Source organism: Gallus gallus, chromosome 2 (genome assembly GCF_016699485.2).
Source record: "Gallus gallus isolate bGalGal1 chromosome 2, bGalGal1.mat.broiler.GRCg7b, whole genome shotgun sequence".
Classification (NCBI taxonomy): Eukaryota; Metazoa; Chordata; class Aves; order Galliformes; family Phasianidae; genus Gallus; species Gallus gallus.
Window position 1 is genome coordinate 116,655,943 of NC_052533.1, and position 24,215 is coordinate 116,680,157.

General features: G+C 37.2%; 1 protein-coding gene across 5 annotated transcripts in view; it reads right to left on the bottom strand.

The window, feature by feature from the left end:
* The window catches only part of EYA1 (EYA transcriptional coactivator and phosphatase 1), a gene marked incomplete at its 5' end in the record, with an annotated part of 89,345 nt that overhangs the window by 18,047 nt on the left and 47,083 nt on the right, over positions 1 to 24,215 (bottom strand). For all 5 annotated transcript variants that reach the window (NM_001396402.1, NM_001396404.1, NM_001396401.1 and 2 more), the window contains 2 exon segments: positions 17,596 to 17,685; positions 23,842 to 23,925. In NM_001396402.1, coding sequence (NP_001383331.1) covers positions 17,596 to 17,685; positions 23,842 to 23,925 — 174 coding nt within the window.

Sequence of the window (24,215 nt, forward strand, 5' to 3'; positions counted from 1 at the left end):
TACCCACAATAGTTCAGGAAGTTACTTTCTATGTTGCCCTTCTCTCACACAGCTGGTTTACACAGATCCATGTGCTTGTCTACCTCAGAACTTCCAATGCCACAAAGGGTAGCTTAGCTTGAAAAATATCTCCTGCAGCAGCTAAATTAAATCAACAGAAGTTGCACAGAACAACCAAGACTTGTTTCTACATTCCCTTTCATCAGATCTGCTCTGGAGCTTGAACCAACAGCAGATGTGCTTGCAGGAGCTCCTTAAAAACGGCAGTAGTTGTTTGCTAAGTTAAAATACATCTCCAGTGAAATGCAGAAAGCCAAAGAAAAACAACAGTTGAAAATTAACAACCAGATGAGTCTAGCCTAAGACTTGTACATTGAAGCTTTTCTCTTCTCCCTCCTCTTTTCCCAAGGCACTTGCTAACTCCTCCGTGCTCACTTTCTTCTCTTTTGTTTTTGTATGATGAGCCAAAGACTTCCAGAGATGCTCCAGTCGTCATTTACAGCTCTCAAAATGCCCGAACCTACACAGCCTGCTGTAACTGTTACTTTAAACTAAGGGGATCTTTATAAAGATTCATATGCAAAGCATTAAGTTATGGCAGAAATGTTCTGCAAATATTTATATTACTTTGCTCCTTCTCTACCACCCGTCTAGTTGTGCACTTCTGCCATAACTGTGTAAAATATACCTTACTACTCAATTTACTGTAGGAAAATTAATAATAATAATAAAAAAGAGATTAAGGCTGTTACAGGAGTTCCTCTTATCTCTGCCAATACCGCATGCCAAGTGCAGTGACGTAATGGCTAGCATGCTGAGCCTTTACATTTTTGTGTTACAAAACTAATAAAATAAATCTAGCAATTTTGCTGTCTTTGAATAAACACTAGGTAGGATAACCCCGGACAAGTTTGCACATTATGAAAAGGAATAATGTGAATAACATTATGAACATAACCTCAAAGGGTGCCAAAGTATGACCGTTCCTAATCTGCTGACTATAGCTGAAACACATTTCCATATTTGCTTAATATTCCTAATTTACCGTGAGAAAACCAACACCATACTGTCGAGTAATTGCTTCAATACCTCAGTGGGCAAAGTAAAATGACAGGGAAAAAAAAAAACCACACCAAGAAAAGCCCCAAAATAATAATAATAAAAAAACCCCAAACATTCAGAACAAGCTATTTTCATTTTTGCCTTTACATCAGCATGTCCACTGAGACGACCTGGAAGCTGGCCAACTGACAGGAAATGACTGCTGGATTCTCTGTTCCTCTCATATCTGTCATTACGCAATTATATCCACTGCTTCATTTTCCCTACTGAACGGTAGAGAAATTTGGTCATGTACATGTGAGAACAGATCTGGCATAACAAGTTAAAGCTGCAATCCTTTATAAACGTGGAGCATCTGAAAAACTCTAAATTAAAAATAAAAATAAAAAATAAAAATCCTCAAGTGTATGTTGCTGTGTGTTATGCAGTTTTTAAGGACATCTTTGTGTATGTCTCTTCCTGCGATCAGAAATGTGCCTTTCAGGTTATATTGGCTCCACAAATACTCTGCACTTCTACAAACCATCACAATGTGCTTCTCTGGGAAGCAGGCTTACAGATTGTCAGGGAATATTTTTCCAAGCAACAGTTGCTTATTCCAAAGCTATTTAGTGAATGATGTTTTTAATCACAGATTAATTGATTTCTATGTCTTTTTACTTACACCTGATTACTCCATCTCATCTCTATTCTACTTTCAGCACTCAAGGATCACAATATAATTTAACTGCAGCCATTAAACTCAACGAGTAAATCTCAATTATTTTTTTTTTTACCTGACTAGAAGGACAGCAGTATCTCTAATACATGTGCAAGTCAGAAAATCAAAGTAAAGTAACACATCACACCTGTATACCTACATATGCCCAGCCGGTGCCAAATGCCCTTCTACTGTACTTGCTAAACATAAAAAGAACACTACACTTCCTTTCAAGCTGAGGTAATAAAGGCTTAAGTGCTGAACTTCCTAACCCATCATTCTGGAATGCCTGCTAACATACAACATAAATCCATGTGAAAAAGCAGAGACTACGGTTCGCAGGTTCTCAATGCTGGCACTCAATTGGCAGGACCTGTCATCTCTGTCTAGCCTGCACTTTGTGACCCTAACATTTTCTCTTCTTTCCCACCACAATTATTCTGCACTGAAGAAAAAAAGGTGCAGATTACCTGTGGGCTGGGCACAGGATATGAAGAACAAAGAGTTCTTGAAATACACTTCATTCTGTCCAACAGTTTGTGGATGAACAGTCAAGGAATTAAATCGGGCTGTGAAGGATTTCAAAACACTCCCATTTTAAACTTAGGACTATGAAGAGAAGCTTACAACATAAAAAACACAACCACCAAAACCCCCCAAAATCACAAACCGCCTTTCACAGTTACAATACCACATCAAAACAAAGAAATAAAGCTATTAGTTATAAAAAAAAATGTAGAATTAATATTATAAACTTGGAAGACAAAGAACTGAACAAACTCATTGTAGGAGATGACTCAGGAGCTCTCCAGTGCACTGGACACACAATCGTAGAACACAACAGGGCCCATTCTTTTCTAATAAAAAAATGATTAAAATCCAATTTTGCTTGGTCACATGAACAACTGAATTGGGATTAAATATGATACTCCTAAAGTAAACAGTATTTGCTCCAAAATAAATACAGATCTTATTCTGCAACTTTATTGCAGTAGCTACACTAAAAACAAGGTTTACATTTTCATTTCAACTGCACCTTGTAACTGGGAGAATCCAATTTAAAATAAAACATGATCTAAAGAAATACTTTTACAGCAACCACGATGTGCCAGTTACATTCCCACAGCTAAAGAAAACTGCGTTTTGCTAGTTTTCTTGAGCTCACAAATGTAAAGAAGTACTTGAAGAACCGACACCACTTTGTATACACTTGGAACGCTTCTCAGTATACCCAACACTAAGATCTTCCCATTTTCTGTTGAAGGTGTACATCAAACTGCAAAACCACACCTCAGGACAAGCACAGTAAGTGCTGTCCTCTGAACCCCTGTGACTTCTCACTTGCTCTAGGATGCAGAGTGTCAGTCCAACAATAAATTCTTGCTAGAACACTGACAGAAAAGTCAGTTATTCTACTTCCATATATTTTGCAGGGTAAGACAAGGCAAGAGGAGCGTGTCAGAGGAAGAATTTTACCAGCAGACAGAAAAGGCTAAATGTGACTCAAGCTTATCAGTTTATCTGAGCCTGAGTCACTCCCAGAAAGGACAGCGTTAAGTTCAAAATGTCAGATTTACCTTATTTTCAAAGTTCAACACTTCACGTTGTAAATACCTTCTTTATGCCATGATTCATGTTATCTACACATATATACTTCTGCCAAAAAAAAAAAAAAAAAAAAGACCTACTACCTACGACTAATAAAAGCCACTGAAAATAAAATATGAATGTATTTAAAGAAGTAACAACAGTCACGAACCTGGTCAGCATGTCATTAATTATTTCCAAATGTACCAACTTCACAGGAAGATGTGAGCTCTCTCTCAGTTCTGTATGACCATTTCAACACGCGATGCTGTTGATCATACTCGTGTTTAAATGAAAACTATAATACTTTGGGCCAGTGAGTCTCCCAGCCTTGTAATTCTCTGCTAACGGGACCAAGACTATGATTAAAGTTCTCTGCAACAACCTTTTGACCACTGGCAGGTAAAAGTTTTGCTCTGATGGACAGCCTGAAGAGTTTTGCACAACATTGCATTTTTCTCCCTCCTTTTCCTCCCCAGATGCTGCTGGGCAGATGTTGATCCCTATGCTCAGCACCAGAAGCAGGGAGTCAGCTGAACGCTGTCTTGCCCAGCTGAAGCAGAGGATGACATCTGTTTTGCCAAAGCTCCGGGGATGCTAGCTCGCTGGGCAGGATCTTTAGGGTTCCTGTATAGCATTTACACTTACAGAAAGGGGGAAGCAAGAGGGAGGTAAATTAGGTGGTAACTAATGCTATGAACTTGATAGGCTATTATGCATTTCAGCCGAACTGCGTGTGAGTAAAGATTGCTCCATCTGATTCTCTTGAGAAAGGAAATCATATGCGGCTAACTTTCAGTAGCACTTAGTGTGAAGGTGCTCATCTCTGATCCCATGAAAGGAAAGAACTTATGTGGTTAATAATTGCATAAGCCTGTAGGAATGATTTTCTCACAAAACCTACGGAGATGTTATTCTTCCTACTGCTCATACTCATGATCCACAGCAGTGCGTTCCACAAGAGCCAGGCATCATGCATTTCAGATGGGTTTTGCACTCATCAGCAAAGCCACAGTTCTGCCTAGAAATACTCTGTTTCCCTTTTCTGTTCATTTACCTACAGCTACAGGATCAGTCTAATTTAGTTCTACATTGATGAAGCAGAATTTCATGAGCTTTCTGCAAGTCACCCATAGTTGCAGTATCATGTTCTCGAAAAAATGTTTCCAGTGATTCCCTCACTTACATATCAGGAAAAATCCCTTACCTTGGTTTGTATTTCCTTTCTTTTCTTTACTTCCTTCCTGCAGTGAAACTGAGCTTTTCTTGGATTGCTACTGTGGAAAACCAAATGCAAATGGACTTTGTGTCTCAGCTTGAACGCGCTTAGATAACTTTACTGCTGTGCCTGCTAGAAGGGAGTTCACAATCATTGGTTCATTAGAAAATGAAAACTCCTACCCTTCACGGGACTTCAAGTACCTTATAAAAATTAAGTTCTGTATCTAAAAAGAAATACAGTGCTGTAAAACAAACAAACAAAACCTCTTTACTGAAGTTCTTGAAATTATCACGTTGTGTTTTCCTAGAACTCTCTATTGCTGAAGGCAAGCTATCAAAAGTTTAATCATGGGATCCTCATGAAGCACATCTAGCCACAGTCTGGTCAGAAAGTTCCTGTTACAGACATTGCAAACATAAGGATGAGGGGTAGTCTTTATTCCAGTCAAAATGAGACAAGGCATTTTTGAACAGATATTCCCCTGCAGGCTCCTGAGTGACTCAGGCTCTATTCTGGATGACCAGGAATTAGTTCAGCTGCCATCCTTAAAGCATTTGGGAGTGAGAGGGAGATAATTCAGCCAGTTCTATTTGAAGTGTTCTCTGCAACCATCCATTATATCTCACGAGCAATAAACTGTTTTCAACAGCCTGTCCTGCAATCCAACTATTTTTTCAGTTTGACTGCCCAGAAATCTATTTTCAGCATGCTCTACATTCCTTCCTACCTATTTTTGTAATAGCTGGCTACAGTTGTTTCTTATCCAACATCCAGGTAACCACTTGGGAAGTAAAGTGCTCACCAAGACTTGCTAGGATCCATCTTCCAAGCCAGACTCACTTTGCCAAAATCAAACAAATGCCTCAAGGAAACCAACTATTTGTTGTAGAACAAGACCTAGCAATCCAAGTATGAACTTCTGTCCATATTCTGTCCATTCATTACTAAATGAAGACCACACAGCAAAACCTATCACTTTATGACAAACTGGACTGTTATATTCCCAACATTTGTATTAATAGCAATAAATATTCACATGACCAACATGAATGATTACATTCAGCAGTCATCAAGAGCTGATTCTGTTCTTCTCAGCTGCATTGCTATCATGCTCTCTTGAAATCTACTTTCATACAAAAATACTTCTTTCATAGATTGGTTTCTAAATATTTCTGAGGAAGCCATTTGTATTATGCAGAAATGAACCTGACATGTTTCCAGCCTGAGAGAAAATTTAATGTAATGTTCTTAAGAAATATATTTTCTTTGGCATCATCTTGGTCAATATTTACTTCTTGGTCAGTGAACCCACCTGTTTACTTCAAGAGGTGTTAATCTCCACCCTTCAACAGCACTGTCTCTCTAGGCTAGATAAATATATTTTTTTTCTGACTTTGACACAGCCTGGTTGATTTTCTTTGCTGGTACATCAAGTGGTGAACTCAGCACAACAAAGCAAATTCATCTCATAGTGTTACACTGAGGTCTTGTATTGTTCTGAGTCTAGTTTGCAAATGAAATGTTTCAAATAGAACTGGGGCAATTGTACTGAAGAGAAACAAAAGAGCAGGAAGCACTCTAAGATGCCATGTTTACATCTTAAACAGCTGCAAATAAAAAACATCCGAACCCAAACAGTAACATCCCCCTCCATCTTTCAACAAGTTTCTTTATGAATGACTGAACAATTTAAACCCATAAATTTACTGCATGGCTTTTGCATTAATTTCTATACAACTTCGTTACTCGTCTCAAATGGGTGATGATACCCATTCTAAAGGAGGTGCTGCAGATGGAACCACTGAAATTTTATCACTGAAACATTCTGAAAGACTATCACAAACAGAATCTAAGTGCAGTAACTGTTCATGGCAGTTACGTTCATTAATATGTTAACTCATCCTCCATCACATTTTCCTGCTAATAATATTATTTCAAAAATCAAAGAGGTTAATAAAAAGACAAGGGAGACTGGCAAATTATAATCTTAAACATGATATGATTAACTAAGAATTATAATATTAAACATCCAAAGGAAAAAAAAGTTCTCTCTCTTGAATTATTCTAATTCATACATAGAAATATTGTATGTTATCACAAGGACAATGGTATAAATCTGCAATAAATTTACTGATCTCAGAAGAATTATTTTACACCCCAGCAACTGAAAACCTCGAAGTCTCATTTGCTTTATGAGCAAGAGAAATGGGAGCTATTAAACAATACACACACACTATCAAAAGTAGTTTGCTTTGGAACAGCAGCACTTAAAGGAGCAAGGCTCTGATTTACTGTTGTTCTGATTTTTTCTTTTATAATGGGTTATCCCGTTTTGTAAACACAATTTGTCACCAACACCAGCCAGTTCTCTGTAACTACTTTTTGCCTTTCTTTCAGATCTGTTATCCCTGCTGAGAGAATCTACTAAAGAAGAATTTTTCATACTGACACCAACTGTAGTCTTGCTGTGAATAACCACATTCCCATAAAAATCATTCCATTTATTGCAAAGTTGTTGGCAGACCATAGGAATAATAGTCAACTCAGGAAACCTTTTATCCTGAAATCACATAGCTTAACCCCTTATGTGATCCTATGAAGTTTATATCTAAAAGCCGTATTACCAAATTGCTTGTTTAATGCTCTAGTCAAAGCATTTTTGTTGCTGGCAAGCTTTTAAAATAATGTTCTCACAGTACTTTTTTAATTAAAAAAAAGACTGAATAAAGCAAGCAGTATTCTTTTTTTTTTTCTGAATATACAAGGTTATATTTAAAATTATAGTCTTTTTCCACCCTTTTCCAACCTTTACTTGTACATAATTAGAGCTACATTTATCCTTTATTCATTTGGACAAGTCCATAATGGGATTTTTGGATTTGTAAACTTATTTTTGAGAAATATATACACCTTTTCTTTTTTTTCCCCCAATAAAGTAGTATTGGAATATTTTAAACTCTTCAGTTAGAGAAAATTCTTAGAAAATCTCGACTTGTAATTGTTGCTACAGTTGGCTCTCCTCCATTCCCAGCAATGTTAGGGAACGAGTTATTCCCCTGTGTATCCAGACCTTACATTTGCAATGCGAATATGTAAAATATGTGAAAGAAGAAGAGGGGATCCTTTAACTGATTGAAAAGATTTTCTACAGTTCAGAAAGGATCATTTGCTTAGCTATATCTGATCTTTCCTGTGGCAATAGTATTTCAGCTAAGCTTGGCATTCATGTCAGCAGTCTGTATTCTGCTGTCCCTGAACATTTAAGAGCTATAACTTCACAGTTGCACAGTACTTCGGGTAACGTTCAGAAACATAGCAGTGCCTCTGCCTGGACTGCCCAGGTCCGACTGAGCAAGGATCATGCAAAAAATAAAGCAAAAAACTTTGTTACCTCAATAACTCACTGTTTCTTTTGTTAAGCTTTCCATTTACATTTCTTAAATCCTCTTTAAATACTCACGCTTTAACACATTACAACCGCGTTAGCTCATTTCAGAATTGCCCAGCTTCTTGACCATATCTAAAGACAAACTTTCAAAATAAAATTAGCAGAAGTCAAACTTTACTTTAAAACACAGAAAAATAGAAGTGATACTGCAGTAAGTAAAGGGAGCAATCCCCTCCCCCCTTTCTTTAAAGTTTCATTAGACCATTGAACTGGATGAAATTCAGATAGAGGCCTTATTGTAACCACACTGAAACAGTAGAAATCTCCTGAGACCATGAAACTCAAACATTTTGGGAACCGACTTCAAGCGCTCCTTTCGTGCTTTTTAAAAGAAAATGAATGAAAGGCATTTCTTAATTTCTTTCCCCGTTACAACATTTAAATGTTTTTTTTTTTTTCTAAAAAAAGCACAAACAAATGTGTTTAAAATACACTTGTGAAGATCTTCTTACAGTTTCAACTACAGTCACAGTTGTCATAAGTAAGCAGCCCAGCACAAACTGCATGGTATCTCTCAAGACACCAGAAGACTGCAGTGGTTACACTGCAAATTCATGCTAAAACTACACTGAGGTTGATAGAAACAACCTCCCATGCAAACTGCTGATATGGTTTCAATATTGGTATGTATGTGAAGACCGGCTAACATGCTCTTAGGCTGGAAAATGGCATGTAAGGCCAGCTTTCCTAAAAGTCTTCAGAGACTAAGCCACTTAAAACATCAACTCAAATAACGCAAAGCTGAGGTCTGCTGTTTTAAATGGTACCCAAATCAACAAGGAGATAGAAAGAAACTGTTATGTTCTCTCTGTAGTTTATCTTCTGTGCACTGGAAAAGTTCACTTGTGGGGAAAAAAGAAAGAAAGGTTTGCTTGCAAGTGGTGGAATCAGCATAAATTAACTGCATTACATGATCATGAAGTGTGAACTGGGAAAGATATTTGAATGTAAATTAATATTGAACTTCGCTGGAATAACATTCTCTACAGTGCTTGCAGCTGCACCAGGGATGTGACTGGCTGCATGAGATTTTACACATCTGTCAGCTCAACCAGAAATCCAAACACAAAAACTATTGGTCAGGAATGTTATTTGAATTCATGAAATTTTATTTAGATTTTTTGGTTATTAAGCAATAACAGATTTCTTCAGGAACTTATGAAAGTGTTATGAATCGGTCATAACTAGAGAATGTACAGCTATAGTCATAGACAGGTTTTGGTTCCAATGATATGCATAATGTTTAGAGAAAACGTGAAAAACATTTCATTCCCATCAGTTCCCTGAAATACTAGAAGCTGAAAAGTGTCCACAAAAGAATAAGTGGAAAGCAATACATTAATTAACAGCAACGTAACTGCTTTTACCATTAGTAGCAAGTACGTACTCATTCATTTAGCATCAACTGCTATTATTTCAGACTTCTGGGATGAGTTAAATAATAAAAAGAGCCTATTAAAATCTGAAACGACACTGCTAGCACTAAAAGGCCTTCTGGATGAATCCCTGAAGAACTGTTACCTGGTTTTGGAACTAACATGCTGAACCATCACACAGCGTATCATGTTTGCACTTAGGGCATGGCCTGCATTGGCAGAAAAGTTCTGTAGCGAGTAGCAAGGATGCTGCAATCCTTCAAAAGGAGGAATTCACTAAGGACAAGAGTTTATACGGGTCAACAATGTAGCAAGTCAGTGTTCTGAAATCTGATAATGGATTGTCTACAAAAGCAAAGAAGTTGACTGCAGTATCTCATTGCCATTGAGCCTTAGACAGGCTTTTTTAGAACAATTAGTTTCATTATAGGAGAATTTTTAAAGCACTGCCTGACATCATTTATTAGATAAGAAATTTTATGTCGTCCTTCAGAGGGTAACTGATGTTTCTAATACTTTTCTTGCAATGAAAGCTGCCAAACCCAAGGCTGGTCTGTGATTCCAGTAACAGACCCTGCCTATACACTGCTTTAATGCCGATACTACACTGACTTCCAGGTACCTTACTTCTGCCCTTCAGTACACAATCTCCTGGACTGCCATTGCTTGCAACTGTTCCCTCAGAACCAAGCTATAATGGGCAGGCGCTACTGTAACCACAAAAAGCATGTCAAAATTAGGTATTTTATTTCCTGGAAAGGGCACAAGAAATTTAATTCTTTTACTTGAAGGAAGACATCTGAATATGCAATTTGGGCAAAACATTTTGTTACCTGGCAATAATTACTTAATACCACTCGCAAATCTGATCAGCACGTATGCCACCAAAATATGCTACACTGGGCAATGTGCATACTAATGCATTTCATCTCTATGCATATCTAACTAATGTGTAGCTCATTTGTATTGCAGCAGTACCTAGACATTACAAACAGAAGCCACACTACAAGACAGTAGACTATATGGATTTCATTCTGATTACCAGTCCACAAATAGAGACAACTAAAACACCGCAATCACTGGTGAAGACAGACAGCCTTCTGCTCTAAACACATTTTTGTCCCTCTTGCTTTACAAAATGAACTTTATTTGAAATGTATGATAGCTTAAACTTGAACAACTGCAATGTACCAAAATAACAAAAAATAATAATAATAATACATATTTTTTTAAAAATCAAAAACAAATCCACTGGAAAAGTTTTCTTGAAAAACTATCTGTAATTTTTTTTTTTTTTAATGTTGTTCGAATCCATTCATTTTATCATCACGTCAGCAGAGAGAGCATGTGTTTGCTGGGATGTTTCTAGTAAGGCACTAAAGAGACCAAGCTGAAGGATTGTTAGAGAGTCAGCAACAACGGATACAATACAACTGATACAAAGCAACAATACAATAAACAGCAAATACTATGACCACCAGACTCAGCTGTCCCCTTTTCCTGTGTCCTTTCCCTCCTGAGTTCTTTCTGATGGAATCATCACCCTTGTATGTGTAGATACCATCCTTATCATCTTTATCTCTGGACAAAGGGATTCATGCATGCAAAGTAGTGGCAACCACAAAAACAAACCTCATGCTGCTGCATTCTACACAAGAACGTATGCAAAATGTGAGCAACCAAAAGCTGCTTTTTAATGTCAGCAAAGGCTTATCCTCTAAACATACGGAGTGTGAAGCATGGCCTCAATCACAAAACAATTTTGGTCTGACTTCTTTTACACAGAGGAGCTGAGCAAGTTTTTCCCATGGTGACCATGCCTTTTCAATCCTCCTCCTCTACTTCTTCAGTTTGCCTGGTTCTGCCCACACAGTTCTGCCAACTCCTATCACTGTGCACCTCTGCCAACTTCATCATGTTTCAACCCAGGCAACGTCAGACCTGACACACCAGTCCAAAGCTGGCTCTGAAACTTGGCCACAAGGTATGAGGGATTAAATGATGGACTTTACTGGACTCTCCTGAAAAGAGTCCAGCAGAGGGCCACAAAGATGATGGAGGGCCTGGAGCATCTTTCCTGTGAGGAAAGGTTGAGTTAACCCGGGCCTGTTCAACCTTGAGAGAAGAAGACTGAGAGGTGATCTTCTTAATGTTTATAAATATCTTAAGTGTGGGTGACAAAGGGACATGGCCAACCTCTTTTTTAGCAGACTGTGGGGACAGGACAAGGGGAAACAGCCATAAACTGGAGCATAGGAAGTTCTGCACTGATATGCAAAGGAACTTCTTCACAGTGAGTGACAGAGCACTGGGACAGGCTGCCCAGGGAGGTTGTGCAGTCTCCTCTGGAGATATTCAAGACCCACCTGGACAACTACCTGTGCAGCCTGCTGTAGAGGGACTGCTTTGCAGGGGGGTTGGACTCGGTGATCTCTAGAGGTCCCTTCCAGCCCCTGTAATTTTGTGATTCTGTGACTTTCAACTCCTAATCATGGGCAACCTGTCTTCCCAGCTTGCTCTGGAGCTCACTCAAAGCCTGCACTTGAAGGCTGGCTTGCATCCAAGCAGTACTTCTCTTTAGATTATTTGACTGTAGGAACAGATGTGCTAAAAATGCCTTGAGAAAAGACAGCGTTTTACCCTCTAGTGGTCATGGTTCTTCCAGATGTGCAGTAACCTGCACACAATAAGTCTGATGAATGTTATTATTCAATAATGCATATTATCATAATGCCTACAATCCCAAATTATGCTTCAGAGTGCTACTGTGGTAAGTTACCAGCCTGGATCTGTGGTATATTAAGGTCTCAGGTCTGAGGGGAAGTGGTTTCCCTTTCTCCTTCAGATTAAAGAACTAGACCATATGGCATTATTGCTTCAAAGGCATTCCTGCAGGGCACTGCATGGTACACTGGGGACGTATCTGTATGCATGGTCACTGAAGGACCTGGGAGCAAAGTCACTTAGTCTCCTGTGGTGTTAACTGAAAGACCTACAAAGGAGAAAATTCTCAGACTGAAGAAAAGAAGAATATACATCCCTGTCATGAAGAAAAGGTCTCCTTGATGCTCAGAAGTGATTTATATGGTGCATATGCTTCCAACAGCGGGGAGGCAGCCTTGTTTCACCTGTAAGAACTGAAGACAAGAGCCAAAGAGGGACTAATTTTGGAAAAGTTTTGTTCTGGGATCATGCTTCATGTTTGCTGTGAGAGATTTTACCTGTTCACTTTCTTAGGCCTGGGCTCTCTCTTGTAGCAATTCTTCAGAGTTAAGCGTCACCACAGAATGTATAGTTATTTTTTGCTTCAAGCTGTGAAAAGCGTCTATGCAATTAAATGTCTCAGTGTTTCAGGAGAGCTGGGTATGCTACCTTATACATAAAGCGTAGGATTTGTAAAATGTTCCTGTATCAATTCAACTTTATTAATGTCTAAGAGGGACTGATGAGGTAGGAGAGCCCGGGGGCTCCCTAAACCATGCCACTGCAGCAGAAAAGAGGCTAGAGAGGAGCTGGGGGCTGCCTGGCACAGGCATGGGAAGGCAGCACTGCAGATCTAACAGCCTTGGCTCTGAGCACATCATGGAAACTGCATGCAGAACCAACCTGGGCAACTTTCCAGCGGGTCAGTGCACAGTAATATGACTTAAAGTTTGCTTAATCTGAAGTAGTGAAAAATTTGTATTGTAACCGTAAAAAGGTAACGCTGCCCTTCTTGTCACACAGACAGGACTATGCTCTCAATATCCATCAGGAAGATAATAATGAATATCCAGGAACCGAGAAGTTGAAATAGATCCCCATTGCAGTGACAAGCTTTCACCTACCCCATGATCCTCATTTCTTCTTTCTATTGTTACAGTGGCAAGTGTAAGAAAAAAGAAAGGAAACAAAAATAATCACTGAACAACAATATTGCCTGACAGCATTCTCTTTTATTTTATTAGTAAGAGAAATACGTCAACTAAAATAGCTTAGAATCTCCTATCATACTGCCACTCATCATAGACAGTATCTATACATATATCGTCACTTTGCATACAGAGCCTTCACAAACAAAAGTGAGTTGTGAGGCCATGAGTGTGTATTACGTGTCCTTCACTGATGAAAGAAAACGGATGCTAGCCATCATTACTGTGCCCTTAGACATGAATTCATTTCTTAGGGCACCAAAATATTTCTTTAATACTTTCATAACTTACAGAACCTTATTTTGAGTTCATCCACAAAACCTGGAGGGAACAAACGGTAATAAAAAGCTTAGAGTAGAAGAGCAAATAATCCTGACAAAAGCCTACAAATACTTGGATTTTAATTACTTTAATATGATGCAACACTTAAAAAAAAAATATCTTATTCATAAGAAGCATAAGATTCAAAAAAAAAAAAAAAAGGCTTGGAGAATGAATAAATTGACATTTCCAGATTCAATAAAGAGAATTATAACTCTCTAAAGCTACAGCTCTCATGAGATGGAATCATCTTAGAATAAAGTTTGCAAAACACTAAATTCACTTTTTAAAACAGGACATTCATAATCAGTCACAACCACCAAATCTTCCTTCAGCATACCCAGTTATAAGGTGCACATAATATGGCAAAGAAATGAACAAACTAATCTTCTAAGAGGATTTGGCATACATACATAAGTGTATACAATCTTTAAAGATGCAATAGGTAAATGTCACATTTCAGTCCTATCATCAGCTTCTTAATTTCCCTAAAACACTTGAGCATACATTCTAAAATACCTAATATGCGTAATTGCTCCATAGATGCCATTAAAATATTATACCTTATTATCCCTATCACAACATAATCAGCATGTAAAAATCAGACATTCTTTTCTGATGAGATAATTTTGGTTCTCCCAAGAGCTCTACTTCAATGTATTTTTTCCCTCCTGTGCACAATTATAATTCTACTATAGAAGAGAATATTACATGCTTAAATAATGGTTTTCAAAACTGAAAACCTAAACTTTTATTATGGAGCCTAAATGCAGACTTCAAAATATAAATGTTGGAAATACTGCACTTATTTTCTAATGTTTGGCTTTGTATGGTTCTATAACACCACTGCAAAATTACTATTAATCCAATAAATCATTGCTTCTGATGGTCCTTAGATCCAATAACACATTCGTAACAGTATTTTTTCGATGTGTTAAAACACTTGTCATATATCTTTAATATTAGATTTTATAAATGCTCAAGATTTCAAATTATCTGTATCAATTTGGAATCAATTACAAAAAATATGTTTGCACATAGTGAAGCAAATGAGCCATCTCTTTCTGAAGAAATAATCTAAAGAACTAGCACAAAGAAAACAATCACTAATTATAAATCCAAGTACAACTCACACATTAATAAGCAGAATATTGACTTTAGAGCTAGACAGTGAAATCACAGAGAACTTTTTCATCGAATTTTAAAAAATACCTATAACAAACGGCATTATTACTATTTTTGTTATTACCTAAAGACCAACATATAGGAAACTAGCTGATTCATTTACCTCTCTGAATCCCATACTGAATTAGAGTGGGTACACTGAAGTTTTCAATGCCACTAGTACACGTTGGCATTGATTCACTTCACACAAACTAAAAAGAAGGCTGAGATTTAGAGTTTAACCTAATAAAATTATGGAAACCTCTAGGCTTAGATTTGAAAAGTCAGTTAGGTAACACATATCAAGTGATCCTTTGGAAATCACGACTGCAACTATGTCCTTTACATTTAAAATGTAAATCATGCTTGCTGCAGTTTTCAAGAAGAAATACATTCCCCTCAACTTGGATGACAAGAGAACTGTTTTGATTAGAGTTTTCTGGAAAGCACTGGATGAACTTGTGGTATCTGGAAAAATGTGCATCATAGGCCAAAGTTATGATAGATGATTGCTTGCCTGAAAACCCAGCCTTTCTGTATGTCAGGAAGGGCTCTCTATGAGCCTAGGTGAAGAAAGCATGAGTTTTCAGGTTCCAGCTTTGGATTATGACTAGGTCCAAAGATGTTTTGTGCTGTGGGTCAGCCATTTTCCAGATCCAGGTTTGCCTTCCTATTATTTTCAGGCAAGACATGCCCAGTTTCTGTGGCTTACTGGCATAGCTGCCTACAGACCTCTCAATCAGAGCCCAGACTCTCATATACGTGAACTAGAAGCCTTAGCCCTGAGCAAGGTCACCAAGAGACATTCCAAACTCATTCCTACAACAGCAAGAACAGATGCTTTAAGTCTGGGCACAACCAAGCCGAAACTGCCCACAGTTTTGATGGAATTCTGTCAAAGTATTGGGAGCCTGAACTTCCAGACTATTGAGCCAGAGGCCACAGACCTTGGGAGCCACAGAGGCCCTGCTAATAATGGTGACACTCAATGACAAACTGAAGGTCCAGGAGGAAATGCCCCTTCATGGACAACCATATTCACGTTTGGTACTTTAAGAGAAACTGCTTTGCTACAGGGGAAGTTCAAAGAACAAAGCTCATCCTCTAAGCTTCCTGCTTCTGTGAGTTATCTGAATCAACTGTTTTTTCCATATTTCAAAGTTCTTCCATGAATAAAATATTGTATTGTACCGTCAAGAGTGTAATTTGCCAACTATTAGAAGATAATCTGCTATCTCTAATGTTTAGTTAGTTAACTTCCATTAAAGTCACTGACACATACCAAGCTGAGTCTATTAAGCATCTGGTTATGTATAGCAAATGAAAGCACGCTGAACTTTATTAAATATGCTGCTAAGATATAGTAGTACTTCATTATTCTGCTCTGGATAAATTGAAATATATCTGGAAATCAGAAACAGGTTTGCGAAATAACTAGCATTGTTATACCTTTCAGCAAATCTGAAAAATTAATCCTATGCATGTAACTCACTGATTACATTTTTGTATCCAGAACAGTATCATCTTTATGTAAAGCTACCTCAATGAAAGAAAACAATACTTGAAAATTTAAAGACATCATCTATTTTATCACAAGTATAAAATTAAATACTCCAGTGAGGAATGGAAGAAGAAAAAGCACATTTAAATAATTTCATGACATTGAAAGATGCCAAATCATCTGTGAGTGGTTTTTTAGATGAAAAGAAATCAAAATACAGGACAGATGTTGGACAAACCACATTTGAGGTCTATCACACACTGGCATTTTTCAAATGATTTTGGCTCATCTATTAAATAAGGTGTATTTTGCTTGATTTTGAAAAGGGAAACATCAGGAAATATTTAAAGGCCAATTGCTGCCAATTAACTTTGATCAGCAAATGTTGCATTTGAATCTTTTAGATTCTTTTGCCTGCCTGGAATAACACACTATTCTAAAATCTAGCAAAACAACAACTTGATGATTAATGTGTGTTGGCAGCCCCACCACAAGCTTGCTTAACAGTTGGATTTTAAATAAACAGCTGTCTTCATTATGATGGGAAAGAAATCTGACTGTTTTCATGTTTTCTTGTTATTAAAATATGATCAGAAATTGCTTTTTCCCTTTTAAGATGAAACAGCCAGGCACTATGGTGACAGTCTCTTTCAGCAGTTTGGATAGTTTCAGAGTAATTTCACAAGATTTGCCAAACCAGAGTCTACACAGGCTGAAAAAGCCCTTGGCATGCTGACACCAACTCCTCATAGCACACAGCAATGGAGGGGCATGAGTGGCAGAGAAGGCCTAGCACATAACAAACGGACCTGCCACTGGGGAAGACTGAAGATCCAGAGTGATAGGCCACTGAGATGGACAACATACACAACATTAATGATTTATCATCTCGAGTTTAAGGTAATCCTTTCCCACAGTAGGATATAAGTGAGAAATCTTTACCCAGCCATTAACTGTTTATAGAAGCTAAAGTTTAATATTTAATGATCTATGTAGCCTATTGCATTCTAGTATTTATAGATGCTTTCTGTGCATCCACTTCCAGAACTTGTCTACTGTGGTCATAAATACAAAGACCTGTGAGGAAAAAAAAGTGCCTAGAACTTCAACTATTGCAACCTCCGAATGCCAGCGCATTTAGTGTAGATATCTTTGTAAATTTCAATGACTAAACTATACAGATTTTTCTAAATGTTTCCATACTAAAACTCTGAAGCCAAAAATAATTTCCCAGCCATCTAATAACAAGTAAAAGCAGACAAATGTTAATAAACCTCTGTGTTTTAAAATAACGAACACTTACTTCTAAATCATTAAAGAATAGATGCGTGTCTGCCAAATTGAAAATCATCTCTTCCATTCGAAGTCCAAGAGACACTGAGGTGGGTGGATCCTTAAAGAAGAAATGAAGAGTGTACTGTCAATACCATGTGTAACATGGTACATGCTACGTTCTACGTGCTAGAATACAAATGACAAGAACTGTTTTTCAAGAAAGATTATCTGATGCATGAAATGTAATATCCATGTGTTTGCTTTCATTTCAACTACTATTTAATCCTGTAGCCAGGATTAAAGTAATCCTCAAAATATGTCTTTAACGTGACTAATACCATGGTTCTGCAGTTAAGGTTTCTGTGGCCACACTTGTGTCCACACACCCTTATGTCATCCTTGCACATCCATTCATGGACTCATGCTGGATTCCACCAGTAGCAAATGCATTTTTCCCTACACTTCTACAGACTTTGCGACTGCTTACAAGCTTTATGATAACTGAGGACATGATAATGTTATCATTATTGAAAATAAACAGACACTGGTCATAAATGAAAGGATTTGGCCCTTGGAATACCTAGTGACTTTAAAGCAGATCACCATTAATATTTTACTTACAAATGGCAGTTTTACTTGAAACTACTCCTTGATTCTCCACAAAAGCATACTCTGATTATGCTCTCTGTTGGGCCCACCCATACTGAGTGAACAAATCTATTGTTTGTTATTAATACATAACACACTTTAACTTCTCTACTGAAATTACCATAAAAACTTATTCCTCACTGAGCTAATAAACTCAAAAAGCATGTTCAGCACTGTGGTTATCAAATGCATTACAGATGTTTGTCTTGTTTTGATTTTTTTTTGTATGTTTTATGCATTTACAATCTGAAAAAAATTGAAAAGAAAGTCTAATACATACATTTGATACACAATTTCTCATTTATAATGCCAAGTATATCCAACCACACTGAAGCACAAGTTTGAAAGAACACGTATTATCTCATGATGCCTTCTATTACCAATATTAGTATGTTAGAAATTGTATTTTGAGTAAAACTGCAGAGGTGACAGCACATACTTTACTTAAAATAAGTTAATGTTCTAAAACTGATGACAATTCAGAGTTAATACCAAAAGATGTGGTCTCTACTTTCTTTTCCCACCTCTCAATCAAATTAATAGATGTTTCAGCATGATCTCTGAACTTTCAAACATTTTTCTGTAACTGCTGGTCAAAAGGTAAAATGTGTCAGTGGCAAACAGTTGGAAAAGAATGGCAATCTGGCAGCCTGTTTGCCTTCTGGAAAAACCAAAACTCAATTAAAACTAACCAGCAGAAAGAACTGAGTTTTTGGAAAGAAGCATTTAGAAACTAAGCTATAGGGAACACACAAAACATCTATTTCTGAATTTCCATAGGCTAAGAGTAAAGAAGTTTTCTAGCATCAAAAAAATAGCCCTCATAAATGGGACACAAGAAAATGCATTATGCCACTTTGATCACTGTAATGACATCATCTTTAAAATTAGTCTTCTATTAAAAACAAAAAGAGTATTTGGCTTCCTAATAAAAAACTACTTGAAAAAAATAAGCAAGATTATTCTGCCTTTTTATTTTACTACTGCCCCTCAAGTCTTTGCTTATTTCACTTCTGAAGGCAGGTAAATTGGAAAGCAGGTGATGTTCTTTCCCTAGATAGGCCTGAGGCTACTTTCACCTTTCACATTCCTGCCTATCTTTGAGCCTAGCTACAACACTGCCTTTCTTCACAGCTCCTCAGCCCCTTTTTAAACCAAACAAGTATTTCTGTTCTTCCTGATCACTACCAGAAGTCTCACTACAGAATGCTTTGCTCTAGTTAACAGGACTTAGATGCAGGACTAAGGGTCTAGCATACAAATGAAGATTGCTAACTACATCTCGATTATCAAGTGATAATGTTTTACAATTAAACCCATTTGGAGCTTCCATTCATAAAAAGGGGCACAATTTTGAAAAGCAGGATACATCAGCAGACACAGCATACAGTTAATTTTACGAAGATGGTTGTGAATAAAGTCTTTCAGTTTTAATTTAGGTGTGACTTAAATATCTATACTAGTTTTTCCTTACACATATGAGTCTGAAAAGAATGGCTTTTGGTAAAAGCTTCTGCGAGCCATTTAACTGAAAGGTGTTTTAAAATGGTAGACAAAAACAGAACGTAGATTTCTTTAAAGTAATATTAAAAGAATGTAATTTACTAGGTTAATTTAATTAGGAGAAAAACATAAGAAAATCATTGGCACATACTGAAAACGTCGGATTAAATACTGTAAAAATGAAGAAACAAAACAGGTTTCTTTACAAAGTAACCCTGATTCCTTGATTAAACAAAATCTTGTTCTATAGAAAGTCCCACATAGCACAGAAACTGAGTTAAGCTGCAGCTCTGGGTACCCACATATTTAACAGATGCAGAAGCCTTATCTACATTAGGGCTTTAAATGTCTGCGTAGTTTTCATCTTGCAGCAGTTCTAGCAGAAAGCACAAAAGCTCTGGTTTAAGGCTCTGCAGTAGATTAAATGCTGATGCCAGTCATTAAAGTGATGGCTGAAAACTGTTTAGAAAGACAGGGCTAGAATAAGGTTTTAAAAAAATCTCATACCAAGCCTTCTTTTGCAATCTTAAGCCACTAATTGCAAACTAATTATTGTGAGGTGTCACACAATGAGCAGGAAAGCTAACAATCTGTTCTTATTTATCGGGATTTGCAGGTTCAGTCTGAGTGTCTTTTCAGGTATGGTCAAAATCAGGTACAAATCTCTGGGGGAGGTACAGTTTAGCTAAAGAAAAGAAATACCAACGTCAAGCTTCTTAAGTAGGCCTCTTGTTTTTGAATACTGGTATTGGAGCCAAAACATTGTCTGTATGTCATTTCTAAATTCTACCCACTTGATTTCTTTGTTTTGTGGAGAAACAAGAAGCTGAAAAACAGGAAAGTTCACTTTAGGTACAAGGCTTATTTTCCACTTAAGCCTACAGGTCACAAATGAAGGGTTAAGTGAAACCAGGCTTTGCTTTCCTCTACCTCTAAAACATAATAAACCATATTAAAATAACTTATAATTTAAAGGAAAAAAAATGTCTCTAAGCGTGTGAATATGTAGGCTTTCATGGAAAATGGAAACATAAAGAGCACAGTAGACTAGTGCAAGTACTAAGATGTATTTCCACCTGCTTCAAGACACTAAAGAAGGGTTCCAAATTCTTTCCAAATTCCAAAACTTCATCAGTTGTCATCTGACTCAAAACTAAGTGTTTGTAGGTCAGTGTCAATCAAAGTAACTGATAACCTGACATTTGATCAACACATCTTTTTCAAAAGCAAAGGGAAATGTTTTTTTTGTTGTTGTTTTTTGTTTTTTTTTTTTTCTCCCCTTTTCCCCTTTTTCTCCCCTTCTTTTCTGGACGTACAACTCATTCACTCTACTAGTTTCATACGTTTCTGTGCAATCCACAACATTCAAATCCTTAAATACAAAAGTAAGTATCTACCATAATTGCACAAACTGCTAAACAAGCGTATTATTTTGTTCCAATGCTGCAGAACAGGAGTATGGAGAAAGGAGAGCACAATAGCAACACAAGGAGAGCAGGTGATAAAAAGAGATGAATAAGTATGAATATACAGAAAAGTGTGGCATAAGCAAGAAGGTATGAGGAATGAGGAAGCGAAGAAGGAAAAGAAAACCTATCCCTTCAGCAACAGGACTGCTCATCATTCATAGTCATTCACCATGAAACTCACTCATGCATTATGAGAAGAGCTGAATGCCAAGTTGCCAAATCATCTATTTAATTAAGACATTTTTGTTCGTTTGAAGTCCCAGCTTTTGTATTTTAATGATTATGTGAGCAGCTTAGATTTAATTTTTAAAAGAACATATCTAGTTCTAACCACAGTGAAGAAACACATTAGGGGTGAAGTTAAATAGCTCAAAAAGCAGTTGTAAACAACAAAATCCCCTGGCATTCTGATTTTTAAATCAATAGGAAACACTCTTTAAAAACTATGCACCTCACACTGCTGTAAATAACTCTAAAATTCTTCTATGGCAGTTAATAACCCAAGGAAAGTTGCGACATGAATGAAACTTTGTGAAAACAAAGCAATAATAGCACACTTGCACAACTGTCTCTAGAAGCCATGGATGTGCACGCTGCAACCCTTCACCAAAACATTCTAATATTTATCCACAGCGCATAATGCATTAATTCTTAGCATAAACACTCATGCTCTCATCCCTCTTAAAATCAAGCATTGTTTTTTTTTTTTAATCAGAGATGATGCCCTGTATCTCTTTCTTACGTGTATGCGTGTGCTATAGTACAGCAACAAGTGTAACAAAAAAACTCAGTCATCACTTAGTGATATCTATGTATTTTGCCACATGCCATGCAACGAGAGGCAGCCAAGCAAAAGCTACATCTCAAGGCAACAATGATGGAACTGCCATTGGGAGGCAGCTGCTCCCTTGCAGCATGCACTGAATATCACTAATAGCAGGCTGTTGAATATCCTTGCTTTTTGTACACGTAATGAAAACAACTAATTCTAGTCCTCAAACAAGTAGGTTGCTACTATACAAAACTCTTCTGAAAATACACCACACCACCCTGTCCTACTTTTGGCTGGGATAGAGTTAATGTTTTTCACAGTAGCTGGTATGATGCTGTGTTTTGGATTTAGGAGAAAAAACAGCGCTGATAACACAGCAATGTTTTAGCAGTTGAGCAACACGAAATCAAGGACTTCCCAGCTTCTCACACAGCTCTGCCAGACAGGAGGCTGGGTGTGCACAAGAAGCTGGTAAGCAATGAAACCAGAACAGCTGACCCAAACTGGCCAAAGGCATATCCCATGATACATATCCCATGAGATACATATCTCATGATCCCATGACCATACTGTGTCATGCTGAACAATAAAACTCAGGGGGTTGGCTGAGGGAGCTGCTACTGCCTGAGAACTCTTTGGCGATCCATCAACAGGTAGCGAGCAACTACACTGTGCATCACCTGTTTTGTGTGTGCGTGTATATATAAAATAATAACGTGTGTGTATATATATTACCATTCCTTCCTTTTCTGTCCTATGAGACTGTCTTCATCTCAACCAAACCATTTTACATTTTTCCAATTCTCTCCCTCATAACCACTGGGAGAGAGTAAGCCAATGGCTGTGTGGTGCTCGGCCGGGTTAAACCACAACACACCTGAACATGCCTGATAAGTTATGCAGAAATGTTGCTTTAGATTTTTATGATGCAGAAAGCCCTTAAGAGGAATGCAGAACCTTAGCCAGGCATGATCTGAACTGTAGCAGCAGCTTTGCCTTTCCCTCAACTGGCTGTATCATAAAACCTTTTAGTGATGAATATAACCTTTATAAGAAGACAATGTGATTACATGAAGTCAGACAGAACTATCTGGGTATTCTGTATGTGAAATATTTTTGAAGATTAACAAAAAAACCCCTCACATTCTAGTTATATTTCACTTGAGGTGAGCATGAGAGGACATAACACAGATTTTTGCACAAGCTGAGCTGTTAACTTTCAAATACAATTCTGAACAACAAAGTTTGATCTCACAAGGGCATTCCAATCGTAAATTGTTCTTATTCACCTAAGACAGCAATTCTCTTCTGAGAATTACCTAGGAAACCCACAGTCTGCAGGCATAACCATAAGTTCACTTACGATTTATAGACTGTGCATAATAGAAAGATTTGACTCATAACCAGACTTTCAAAAACATCAATCAAAACAGATTAAAAAAATGTGAGGTAAAAAAGTTTAGATTATTACAGCCATATATATATCCAGAAATGTTCTTCCTGTTGCCTTCTCACTACAGAGTAGAGACCACTGCTGACTGCTCAAGACTAAAACGTTATTTTAGTGCTCAGTCCTGGAAGTTCTTCACTGGCCAAGAGAAGCTAAATATTTGCAGATTTTGATGGTATCAACAGGTATCACACACTTCATATCACCAAAAAAAATCTCAAGTGGTCAAAGTATTACTCCCAATGCTATTTAATTATTTAATGATCCCAACACAAAGAATGGACATATGAAAGAGCTTTAGTCCTTGAATTTTTATGTCTTGAAACACCAGTAGTGGTTGGTCTCTGGAAAACAACGTTCTTATTTTTCTTACATATCAACCATAAAACAACAAATATTAATGAAAACTTCCATCAGTTTCTTGACACTTACCCTTCCGTATCTGTTAGCATAGGACCCTGTAAGCAAGGAATGGAAAATGATGATTGTCTCATCCAAATCCCAAATGAATACTCTCTGTAAAAAGAGAATCAAATCAATGTGTTCCTCTGTGAAGCTGATACTTGAAATGGAAAGTTCAAATTTGAATCAGTAAGCGCACAAATGACAAAATTGTATTGAAATGGTTATATATTAGAAGCATAGCTTCCTTGCAATTTCTTTTCAGAACTAACTTTCTTCCAGAAGAGGGTAATACAATCTGTTAGCTTTTTACTACAATTGCTATTATATCAAATTATTCTATTAGAATAAAATGATACTTATAGTCCAATATACAGAGAAAATGAGATTGCACAATACATTAT